Source organism: Netta rufina (assembly GCF_964035555.1).
Source record: "Netta rufina genome assembly, chromosome: 3".
Lineage (NCBI taxonomy): Eukaryota > Metazoa > Chordata > Aves > Anseriformes > Anatidae > Netta > Netta rufina.
This window is the reverse complement of record NC_140125.1, coordinates 108,496,400-108,509,046: the sequence shown is the minus strand read 5'-3', so window position 1 is coordinate 108,509,046 and position 12,647 is coordinate 108,496,400. Positions and strand designations below refer to the sequence as shown.

At 34.4% G+C, this 12,647-nt stretch overlaps 1 protein-coding gene across 1 annotated transcript in view; it reads left to right on the top strand.

Annotated features, from left to right (window-relative positions):
* NBAS (NBAS subunit of NRZ tethering complex) overlaps positions 1–12,647 on the top strand; it is a gene marked incomplete at its 5' end in the record, with an annotated part of 190,198 nt that overhangs the window by 125,216 nt on the left and 52,335 nt on the right. The window contains 3 exons of the mRNA XM_084283852.1: positions 1,493–1,711; positions 1,963–2,165; positions 11,304–11,393. Of these exons, the coding sequence (XP_084139978.1) occupies positions 1,493–1,711; positions 1,963–2,165; positions 11,304–11,393 (512 nt within the window). The remainder of the gene's footprint in view (positions 1–1,492; positions 1,712–1,962; positions 2,166–11,303; positions 11,394–12,647) is intronic.

The window sequence follows — 12,647 nt, the reverse complement described above, 5'->3', positions numbered from 1 at the left end:
TGTATATTTAGCAAAAAGTAATATGCATGGATATATAAAAGCTGTAAAACATTCCACTCACTATTCTTTGTGAAGCTTTCTATGGCTTTACAAGTAGATAAGTCTAATTCATGATGTAAATATCAAATCAACTTCCTTAAAAAGAATGTTTATAGCAGCTTAATTTTCTTCTTTTTATGGTAAATCAGCCTCTTCCTTATTCAATACCATACAAATTCAAACTTTGTTTTCTATTTGTGTAATTTTACTTGAAAATTAAAGTTGTTTGCATGTCTTCGTCCAGTATACCAGTAATTAAAACAGCTGATGTTAAAGTATCTAATGTTGTGGGTATGAGCAGAGGAAAGAACGTATATTGAAAGCATCTTTAAAATGGTACTTGAAATTAAAAATTGGTAAAATATACATGAATTTTAAAAATTATATTTCAGAGTTTGTTTTGGACTTCCAGGTGAGGCTGCTGGGTTAAGAACACAGCAGTCTGCTGCTTGTCTTGTCTATATGAAGAGTAGTTCTATCTGTATCTGTTCTTGAAGTACTCTTGGTTTCTGGAAGCTTAGAAATCTATAATCATTGCCTGGGTTCTGTTCTGAAGTGCTCAGTTCCATTCTGACATGCAGGAATGACTCCTTTGTGCGTAGTGGGAGACTTCATTCAGTGTATGTATAACTCTGTATCCAGAAATTCATCTCTATGGGAAGCTTAATGGAAAAAAGAAAGAAAAAAAAAAGACGTTCTTGTTTTGGTTTAAACATGTAGTTGTAAAAGTCTTTCAAAATAGTAACTTGCTGTTCTGTATAACTTGTGCTTTAAATAAGTCGATTTGAAAGGAGTTTGTGTCTCCCTCACATCCAATCTGTTGTGGCCTGCACTTTTTAAAATTTGTGAAACTGTGAGATGATCCTTTTAGAGATTGAAAAAAACTTGATAGCTGCAAAATCTTCATTGCAGTAGTAGCGGGGTGTAGGTTGTATGTACTGGCAGATAGTGTGAAGTATCTGCGGTAAATGTGCAAGCAGATCAAAGTATACATGGCCTAAGTTGGTAGACCTCCAATTGATCTTCACTTATGATCATAGTCTTGGAGATACATTTCAAACCACAAGCTAAACCTAACAAAACTAACCTTAAGTTAATTTTCTGTGTTTGGGTTTTTCTTAATACAAAATTCAAAGAACAAAAACACCACCTACAAAAAAGTGGCAGTCTGCAAAAATCACGGATATTATTTGTTAAGGAAAGTTCGGTATGTTCTATTGTGAGTCAGATTTAATGTCAATAAAAGAAAGGACAACAGAAGAAAGTACATGGAATACTGATCTTTTTTTTTGAATAAATTACTAATAAGAAATACAGTTGTTTCTCCTAAAATAACTCATTTAGTTTTGTACAATAATGTAGGAAAGTGGAGCTACCTGAACTCTAGGCACTGCTGTAATACAAATAGTAGCATATAGATAATAATGATTAAATATTGAGCAATCTTTTTCAGCTGACAGTTGAAACCAGGATAGAAGTGACTAAGAAGGCTATTAAGGCAGTCAAACATCTTTCTGAGAAATCAAGAAAAAAACCTTCTGAGAATGACATGGAAGATGCTGAAAATCCATCTGTTGCTTATGAAAAAACTCTGAATCACTTGCAGCAATCTCTTGCTCATCTGGAAACACTCACTCATAGTTTTATTACTTACTTGAAAAACAGCAAACAGGTAATGGTTACTGATCACATGATTGTTTTGAATGTAGCCATAACTAGCAGTGATGCACATCAAGCTGCTGTCATATTTTGTTAGTGTTTTATAGCTTTGTTTTTGTTGACCCAGTCTTTTGAAATTCTCTTCCATCAGTCTTTTTTGTTTTGTAGTATATGTATTATCTTGGTAGAAATGAAGACCCTGAATGAAATGTACCTGTAAATAAAGAGTACATTGTTTCATGTTCAAAAATTATCTGTTCACAGGATGTACTACAGAAGTATGGCTATTTATATGATTTGTCAAGATCAGAGAGAGAAAAAATCCATGATCAAGCAGTAACTATGTGTATAGATGGTCAGCCCCTGGACATGATACAACAGTTGATACAAGTTGCTGTTGGAGATCTAGGTCTTTCTCCCAAGGACATTGTTCAATGTGCTATTAAAAAAATTATATGCACTCTAAGGTAAGTCTACTATAACCATTGAATTTCTCCTCCTTTTTTTTTTTTTTTTTGAATGTCTGGATTTTACAGAAGATCGGGCAATGAGAAGAACTGAGTTCTTATGCTCTTGCTGACGTATATTTTTCTATTCAGATAAGACAGCTATATTTCTCTGAGTTTGGGAAGCCTGGGCAATCGGAACAAAACAAGCAACATTGCTCATCCTGTTCAATGAAAAGTGCTTTTAAATTATAAATTGTGTCATTACAATATTGTTCCATTATGTGTGTGTTTGTACATTTTTGATTTTTTGGCAAATACATAATTGGACATAATTTTCATTTTAAGAACAACAGAATTAAAAACATGTTTGTTGGAGATAGTGTGTACATGCTTCTGCAGGTATTTGGGCAGCACAGGTCTAGCAACAGCTGTTGCCACAACAGTTAATTCTACAGGAAGAAGTACAATTTCCATCTTTTGAATAACTTGCCAGGGTATTTCGGGGAACATTCTAGTTTTTTTTCTTTCTTATTTTTTTTTTCTAGTTTTCAAGCTTTTGAGATGTGTGTTTCTTTAAAATCATGAATATATAGGCCATAAATCTTTGTTCTCTTAAAGAACACTTCTTTACATTTTTTCTCTTCTTCTTCCACCTCCCTCTGTATCACATCCAACCCCCAAATTAAACAGCAAGTCTAATTGTTCTATGCTTCCTGCAGCATTTAAAAGCAGCAATGATTAAAAAGCAAGCAAAACACACAATTAGCTGACTTCCTGGACAGAAACAGATTTCTAATGTGAGGAAGGACATTCATTTGATCAACTTTTTCAGTGTTGACACTTACTGTTTATTGCTGCTGATAGTGTCATCACAGAGGCGTTCCCTGCCAGAAGTAAGGCTTTATTTCTATCTTTTTCTAGAATTCACAGCTCCAAAACCTCAGCATTTGTGTTTTCCATTGTATTATGTAAACCAAACCAATCTGTTCATACAACTACAGCAAGCTGAGTCATCTTTTATTTTAAAAGTATGGAGAAAATGCAAAATAACTAATTTCCATACAGTTTATAGTTACGAATCCTTGAATAATTGTGTCAAGATGTTGGTGAGACCTGAGTGATACAAAGGAAGATGAAATAAATTGATGGTGGCCATCTTAATCTCATTATCAGAGAGTTCAGAGTTTATATAAACTTCACTACAATGATCTTTTAGTTGCATGATTCTTTGTAGTATGGCTTCTAAATTCTAACACTTGTGATAAAGAATCTATAGAACTACTGTAATCACGGTGTTTCTTCAGTACTTGTCATGTCTTAAGGAAGGAAGATTTCTGTATTGAAGAGCATACTGCCTGTTGGGTTAGCAGCAGCCTCTATTTAATTTATGTAATATCTTCTAGCCCAGAAGGGATGTTGCTTTCATTCACGAGTCTGAGGCTAAAATCATTTTAATTTAACTGGCATTTGGGAGAATGTAATGTCTCTGGGAATATAGAACTGTTAAAAATACATGTGTGTGAGCATAGGGAGAATATGGACACAGGTGAGGGAAAGAAAAGCATGTTTATTGAAAAGCTGTTCAGTTAAATAAGGTGCTTTTTATTCATTGTGTTTAATACTCAGTCCTAACCGAGCTTGCCATTTTTAATACCTCCTGAGGTTTGGTAAGAGATTTGGCAGTTTTCATAGCCATGGTGACTACAAAATTCTTTTGGCACAAAACGTGAGACATAAGTTAGTATGTCTTTTGAGGTTCAACTTTTTCCCTGCCACAGTGTAAGGCACTATCCAAAGGATAGGTTATTTATTAGGACAGTGAAGTAATAGGGAATGTGGTTTGTGGGCTCAAATGGCAATCTATAAGGTGAGTGTACATTGATAAAGGTTTGTTAGGATTGAATAAGCCTGTGAAGATGCCCTTATTCTTTAACAAGGTTTAGGATATTTGAAAGTCTGTGAATTTTTGTAGCTACTTAGGAACAACCTGTCCTCTTTCCTGTCAAGAAGTTAGCAGAGTTCAGCCCTGTGACTTAACATGATTGAATCAGTGTGTCTTTCTGGATGTTTTCTGACACAACTTAACCAAAGAGTATATTCAGTCTCCATTGCTGTTAGACTACATCTGAGATGTGAAATTCTGAAAGAAGCAAACAGAGAATGAAGTTCTAGGGTTTTACATCTATATCATTATTCAGGAAAAAAATAGAGCACAAGTGTTTTTTTTTTTTTTTGTGTGTGTGGTGGTAGTTTTTGTTTTTTCATCATAGTTGACAGAATACCAATCAGCTCTTAAAAATCTTTTTGTTGGTTATGTTCTTTTTCCTTCAGAGCAGCACAAAAACACTCACTTTTTTTTTTTTTTTTTGGTTTGTTTTTTTTTTGTTCTTCTGTAGTCCAGTGACAGCAATTCATCAGGGATTTTTATTTGTAGATGTTGTCTTGGATTTGATGTTGCAGAGTGCTACCTCTGCCTGGCTGTGTCTTTGATCTACTGAATATTCCAAGTGAAAGACCATGTGTTGATGACCTATGTGATCAGTAGAAAACTTACTTTATTTTTTTGAGGAAGAGTAGTGGCGGGGGATAGGGGAGAAGGTTATTTTATATCATAACAAATGAACAGATATTTCTCGTTTAACTATTTAGAACTCTCTTCTGAAGTATTTCTATTCCAAAGAGATGTATGCAACACATACTAAAGAGTATTCAATTGTTAAATGGCTGTTAAACTCTATCACTTTTAAAACCAGCTTAGATGGATAAAGCTTTTGCAATTTACTTGATTCTTTTGCATGTGGAAAAATTACACGTGGGTAGGATGATTTGAATACGCATGCCAGAAATACAGAAACAAATATAGCATGGAAAATAATGTATAGCTCTACCTATTTTTTTCCTTAGAATTTGTGTGTATAATCAGATTGGATAGTCACAGATAAAAAGAAGGGAGCCTGTCAAAGCATTTGCAGCCCTCTTTGACAGAAAATGAATGTCTCCTGTCACTCAGTTTGAGTGTTCATAGCATCCCCAGCAATGGCAGAGTTTTCTGCATAGCAACATCAGTAACATTGTCTTTCTTGTATTGACATGTCCATTTTGTGAGGAATAATTTGGCTTTAGATGATCAAGGTCCTGATGTTCCTGGCTGGAATGATACATCTGGTCTGTGTGATGCATCTGGATATAAAGTCTATTTAATTCAACAGTAGTGATTCATATGAATATGCAGACTAGGATGGACGTCCTGAAATTCTTTTACTCTTCTCTATACTAATATATTTGCTTTTTATACGCGTTGCAAAGCTGGAATGTCTGAAAGTTTATTTAATATAGTTTTTGCATATAGACCACAACCAATAACTCTTAATCAGTACTTAAAGAATGGAAAGCCATTAAACCATTAAAGAATGGAAAGTGCATCCATCCCTCCAGTGGAAAAAAATGGAAAGGCAGAGGAATTACTTGGAGGCTTCAGAAGAACTCAGAAATTCACAACTTTTCATCTGGTTTGTGATGTGCATTCTTTTGACAAGTATTCTTCTTTATAAATACAAACTGATGTTAAAAAAAATAAAAATATTATGAAACAAGATGGCCCAGTTAATTTACTTTTCTCTGTGCAACAGGATGAGAGGAAAGTCATGTGGTAGGTAGTAGTCACATAATGAAGTCTGGAAAGTTTGCCTACTACAGTGGTAAAAAGCATAAAGTAAAAGCCAATGTAGAATAAAAAAATATTTAAAATAATATTATCCCTCTTACAAAATTCAGCAAGATGATGATAATATAAGGTAGAGTCTCTTTAAATATAGTGAGTATTTAAAAGAAAGGTTGTGACTTGTCATCTCTTAAGCCTGCTGGCTTTGATATGCCATTGCTGTGAATGAAATTGTATGCATCTCTATCCTATGTTCAGATATTAGCTTTCTAGCTAGACCATAACACAAATCAAAACACATTAACCACAGCATTTTTGTGCAACACTTTAACTTCAGGGTTCATGGACAAAAAGATATGTTTAAAGAAAAAGTCTTGCCTGTGAACCTGGAAAGCTGAATTATTCTTCAGTAATTGTAACATTTCAAGGGAAAACTCTTCACATTTTTTTTTCCTGAGCTTTGATATGTTATACAGTGCAGTTATTTTATGTAGTGGTTTTGCAGAAAAGAAATTCCTTTGACAATTAACATTCAGAGTAGTGCTCGTAGGGTTATAACACTGAACTGGAGTTTGCCTGGTATTTTGTAGCTATGGTGACAGGGAATGTAATTAAGGTACAGGGACCATAAATGAAGTAGGCCTGTGTAGATGTAAAAAAATGTGGTAGTGCCTGTGATTTACCTGAAACTTAAGCAGAGACACACCACATCTGTGACTGAAAATATGCATCCTTCCTTCCAGTTTCATAACTACAACCCCCCTTCAAACACAGTAAAATATCTTCTGTTATTAAAGTATTGACTGACTACTGTAGAAGATTCTTCAAGAAAATGTTGCCTTTGTGAAAAATTACTTTTTTTTTTTTTTTTTTTGTCTTCATGCTGGGTTCTGCAGCTGGGATGGACTAATGCCAGACATGGGTACAGACTGGAGATGAGTCAGCTCAGCAGAAGGGGATCTGGGGGTGCTGGTCAGCAGGAGGCTTAACATGAGCCAGTAACATGCCCTGGGCAGCTAGAAGAAACTGCATTTTGGGGTGTATCAAACACATCATGGCCAGCTGGTCAAAAGAGCTGATTCTCCTCCTGTGTTTAGCGTTGGTGCAGCCTCACCTCATTGCTCTCTGCAGCTTCCTGAGGCAGAGGAGGAGGAAGGTGCTGTTCTCCTCTCCCTGGTAAACAATGACAGGACATGAAGGCATGGCACAAAGCTGTGCCAGTGGAGGTTCAGGCTGGACATCAGGAATTTTTTTTTTTTTTTTTGCCATGAGGGTGGTCAAACACTGGAACAGGCTTTCTGGAGGGGTGGCTGATGTCCCATGCCTCTTGATATTCAAGTGGCATTTGGACAATGCCCTCAATAACACAGTTAAATTTTTGGTAAGCCCCAAAGAGGTCAGGCAGTTGGACTAGATGATCTTTGAAGGTCCCTTTGAAGGTCCAACTGAACTCTTCTCTCTCTTCTCTCTCTTCTCTCTCTTCTCTCTCTTCTCTCTCTTCTCTCTCTTCTCTCTCTTCTCTCTCTTCTCTCTCTTCTCTCTCTTCTCTCTCTTCTCTCTCTTCTCTCTCTTCTCTCTCTTCTCTCTCTTCTTGTAATATTGTGTTCAATATTACAGGCTTAACATCTGCCATACATTCTCAGAAACAGTAACTCTTGTTAAATATAACATACATGTAGTTATTTGTCTAAGGGTATAATTTCAGAAGCAGTATTGTCCAGTTCTGTTAACTGCTTTTATCTTCCTTGACTCTGTAATTCTTGTGCACAAAATTTAAAGTAGAAAAAAAAAGCTACTATCAACAGAAATTAGTTACTTCTTCAGAAGAAATCATGGGATTCTGAAGGTTTTGGTAATGCTGATAGTCTAATTAGACTTATCTAAGATTCAGTTTATTCCATGACCAAGATCACTCGTGTCATGTATTGGAAACTATCCATGATCCATGATTTAAGGAATGTTCATGGATGACGAAGAGAAGTTTGTATCGTGAGTGAGGATCTTCTACTTAGGAGTCTATGTAGTCAGGGAAGGCAGTTTAGCTGTTGAAGACATTATGGCCTCCTTTGTGCTCAGATGGATTTTGTGTTTCGTGAAATTTTGGAAGTATTCACAAGGCAATGAGCAGGACAGGTTTGGTGGGAATTCTGAATTTGTATTTAATAGACTGAGCACCTAACTTAGGAGGAAAGCATATTTTTCACCATCTCATCTCGTTTGAGCAGGGGTTCTTCAGGGAAATCTTGCAACCTGGTATCTTATAATTTGATAATAATTCTTACAGAAATGACTGACATTATGGCTTCTTTTGCCCAGTTTGGAATGATAACACCAACAATGTATTACTTGCTTATTTTCCTGATATTTAAAAGAAACACAAAATAGAGAAAAATAAGGCTGCATAAAGGAAAGAATTATCAAGTATTTATGATGAATAGTATAATTAGGTTAAAAGGCTTAGATGGATTTAATTTATTATCCTTTCAAGCATTCTTTGTACTTTGTTGCATTTGAAGAACTTGATTAAATATGCATCACTTTTTCTGAAACTGAACTGAAATCAAAATAAGCCGTTATCAGTGTAATTACACCAGGCTTATACCTATGAGTTTTAAGGTGAATGCTGAATTGTATGTTGCTTAAAACATGCATCAAGTAGCGTATAATCTGTATAAAAAAATAATCCTTCATTAATTATATTTGATTCTGTTAGTAGCTGTTAATTTTAAATCAGTAAGAACAAAACAAACTTGACACAATATTTGTCTCATGGGCTGTAATCTCTTTTTAGTTTCTGTAACAGTTCTCGGGAAGTTTTGGGGAAGTACAGGCAATATTAAGCTTCTTAAAAGTGCTAGATTTAATTTCTTTTACATATGTTTTTAGTATAGATAGCTCTAATTTATTGCTTGAGATTTGCCTCTTTTTATTTTCTTCTCCTTGCCTCCCTCTCAGTGGAACAGTACCTGTCTGTGGATGACGAACTCTAAACTTTGAGCAAATGAATGTATCTACCATACCCAAGAACTGGCTTCACAGCTGTGTTGTCTGAAACAGTGATTTGCTGTTTTCAGAAATGTCCATCAGCTTTTGTGTATATGTTTCTCTTTACCCATGTTTTTTGAAGTGCTTAGAACCTGGTTGCCATAGGAGCTACAGACTCTCATGTCTAATTAGAGATTAAGGGCTTTTTTAAAGCAAGTGCTAGGACTGTTCAGAATCAGTCTGCAAAGAAACCCAGAAGCTAAGGTTTGCTAGTCATTCTCCTTTCATATGTAATTTACATAGGGACATTAAATGTCATTTGGAGTAAGTAGAATTACTAAGATCTCCATGGCCTGTCCCTACTGCAGCCTTATTTCTTTTCCATTTCAGGTAACTATCATTCTCTTCTTAGTATGTAAGTTTTATAAATATTCCCTTAGTTTTCTTTAGATATGCAATATTCATATGCTTTGTTGATGTCCTCTTATTACAAACTTACTAAAACAAACAAACAAACAAACAAAAAAAACCACAAAAAATAATACAGAAAAATGTAAAGTGAGCCTATGGAGAGGACATTAATGAAGAGTCTTATTTCTGGTCACTTGGGAAATATATTGTAGATTTTCTTGGCTTTTTTATTTTAAAACAAATTTGAAACCACCTTTTAATGCTACTTTCAATGAATGGTTACTTTAATACTGCTGTTCTTTCTATGATTTGCACATTTGTGTAGTGCTGGTGTAATCTAAATGTAGAGGATTTTGTTTGTTTCATTTTACAGAGCATTCTGATCTTGTGTGTCTCCTCTGTGGAAAAATAGACTTTTCTGAGAACAAAGTATTTGACTGGACAGGCATTTTCCCCCTTTGGGAATCTGGAACCCTGGATATTTCTTTACCATAAACTATAACTTGATTATTTCCAAATATTCTCAAGATGTTTTAAATATATGAATTTAAACTTAACACTTCTAAAATTTTCTGAACTACCATATGACAGTATTGGTATTAACAATAGCACTTCTGTGATGATCCCATCAAAGTAACAGTATTTTTTGAGGAAAAGACTGGTGTTATGATCTTTTCAGTCTTACTTCATACTTGTGAGTGTGGTATAATAACACAAAAGGAATGGTAAGGTAAAACAATGTTTAGATTTCATTGTGCAACAAATTATCTTGTATCTGTTCTGAATGAAGTCACATGTTTTTTAATCTATTGCTGTTCACTGAAGTGCTAGTCATGTTAAGTTTTTAAAAAAATATATTGAATACAGGAAGACACTAAAGATTTTAAGAATTCAGGTTTGTATGCCATACAGTATAATCATTTTTAGGCAAAATATTTACCTTTCTGAAGTAATACATGACAAAATTATAAAAATTCATAACTCTTGACACAAAATCTGTGAAATGGTGCAGTAAACTGTAATTTTTTTTGCAAATTAGAGTCAGCTACAGAGTATATTTTTGCTTCAAACAACAGTCAGCAGACTCTAGACTTTTTTTTTTTTTTTTAAGAGATATAGTAAGAGGCTGACATTTTTAGTAGCAGAATAGCTTTGATATGCTGATGAACGGTAGAGAAAATACACCTTATCTCTGGGTTTTTGAGTCATCCTAAGTAAACTGACTTTGGAACTATTTGCTTTTGCCTTCCTTTGCTTCAATGCAGCATTGACAAACTCTTAAAATAGGCAAAACTGTTGTTTTTCTAGTTCAGTACAGTCATCATTGCTACTGAATTGAAGCATGAAGAGACACTGTAATTTATTGGCATGCCAGTGTGAAATCTCTTCCTCTCTCAGCACTGAGTTGCATCTCAAATTTGTTTCCCTGAAAATGTTAGCAGAAAAAAATCACTTCCACTGCATTAGTAGTGAAGTTTTTTCTCCTATCAGGATGACTTTTCCAATATTTATTTTCACCATGGAAGAACATTATTGTTTAACTGGAACATCTGATGGGCAGCGTGATTCACACTCTTCCTACCTATGCGCAATAAGCCGGCAATGGAACAACACCCTATCTTCCCCTTTCCCACACACTGTTCTTGAACAACCTTTTTTCTCTTTTTTCCTTTTGTTGCTTCTGGTAAGCATGAATCAGCAGAAAGGATTCTTTTGACATCAGGTTACAGTCAAGTTGGTTTAAACCAATATGATACAGTATGAGGATATTTGGAAAGAAAAGATGGTGATGCTTATGTGTATTTGTTTACTTATTGCTGATGAGATGTTTAAGGCAATAAATGTGTGTTTTGCTATGCTACTCTGTGTTATAAATGTTAAATTTTATCTCTATTTTCTTTCCAATTTCACTGATGTCTTTTAGTATTTGTCTTTCCAACTTTTTTCTTGTTACTCCCTGTATTGCTTTGACACAAAATTAAGCAAGGAAAGTAGAAAACTTCCATAAATGCTGAACAATTCATATGTATCCTGCAGTTGTACAGATTTAGATACAGTGTTAGGGACTTTTCATGGTGAATTTTGTCTTACTTTAACAGAGCAAATGACAGTTCTTCTACATCAGTGAAAGATCCACTTGGAATCCTAGAAGGCATCGTTTCTGCAGTGCATGCAAGTGTTGAAAAAGGGTAAGAACTTACTATATGGATTCCCTGGTTAGGCTTTGAAAGATACTTCTCATGAAAGCCTTGAAGCTACAATACTGAATATGGATCTTTTTTTTTTTTTTTTCATGGGTGTATATAATGTGTTTACACTTTATTTCCTAGGATTTTATTTGGAACAGGCTATCACTTACAAGGTTCAAAGCCTGACAGAAGCTTTTACTTGATCATTTGGAAGAAAGCAACTCTCTGAACATAAAAATTATGTAACTATGTATTATGATAATTTGAGGAAATGATATTTCTGCTCTGACTCTACTAGAAGTAGAGTACTTAGTTTTTTTTTTTTGTTTCAGTTTATTACGTAGCTTGCAAATAATATTGACTCACTTTAAACATCTGAATTTAGATGCCAAACTTACCAATATTTGTGGCGTATAGTGCAGAAATAATTTCATAAATGCTCATCTCTATTTTTAAATTCTCTTTTATGGATGCCCTTATTTCAGTTCATACAAAGGTCTGTCTTACTGATGTACTTCCCATTGCCTTTCTGTAAAAGGCAAGGAAGACAAAAAAAAATCAACTTTCTTTCCAGCTGTACAAATTAAAAACTTGTATTTAATAATAATAATTAATAAATAAATAAATCTTCATGCTCTCTAGTAGCCAACAAAAACAATTAAATTATTAGTACAGAGGCTCTTCTACTGGTATTATGTAAGCATTGGATACTGAAGTAGACTGACGTCAAAATCTACAGTAAATCTCATTTACAGCATTATAAGGTAGCATGGGAGAGTCAGTAATATTTTATTCCAAGAGGTACTTCCTGGAGTCCTTAGGTGTATACTTCAACATGTAACTGTTAAAACAATAACCTGGAGTGAAAATCGATGTGATTACAAGAAGCTATTTACGTTCTTTTTTAAGTTAATCTTACTTATCTTAAACTTAAGCTATTCAACTTAGAAAATATAAATCTTCTCCTAAGGAAAGCATGTGTAAGTATCAGGTGTGAGGTCTGCAAAACTGTAGAAATATTCAAACAGTTCCTCTTAATTCCCAAACTTTTAATTTACAGTTTGAATGCCACCTGTTTAGCTGAGGCATGTCTAATTTAGCTAAAGTTCTGCACTGAACAACATAATTCAGACAATGTAAAAACTAAATAAAATTGAAATCCTTGCAATCTGAAAATCTAAGCTGTCAATGTTTATTATTTCAGAGCTGCAAGACAGGTTAAATTGGTATTTTCTGTCTGATATTACTTTCCCA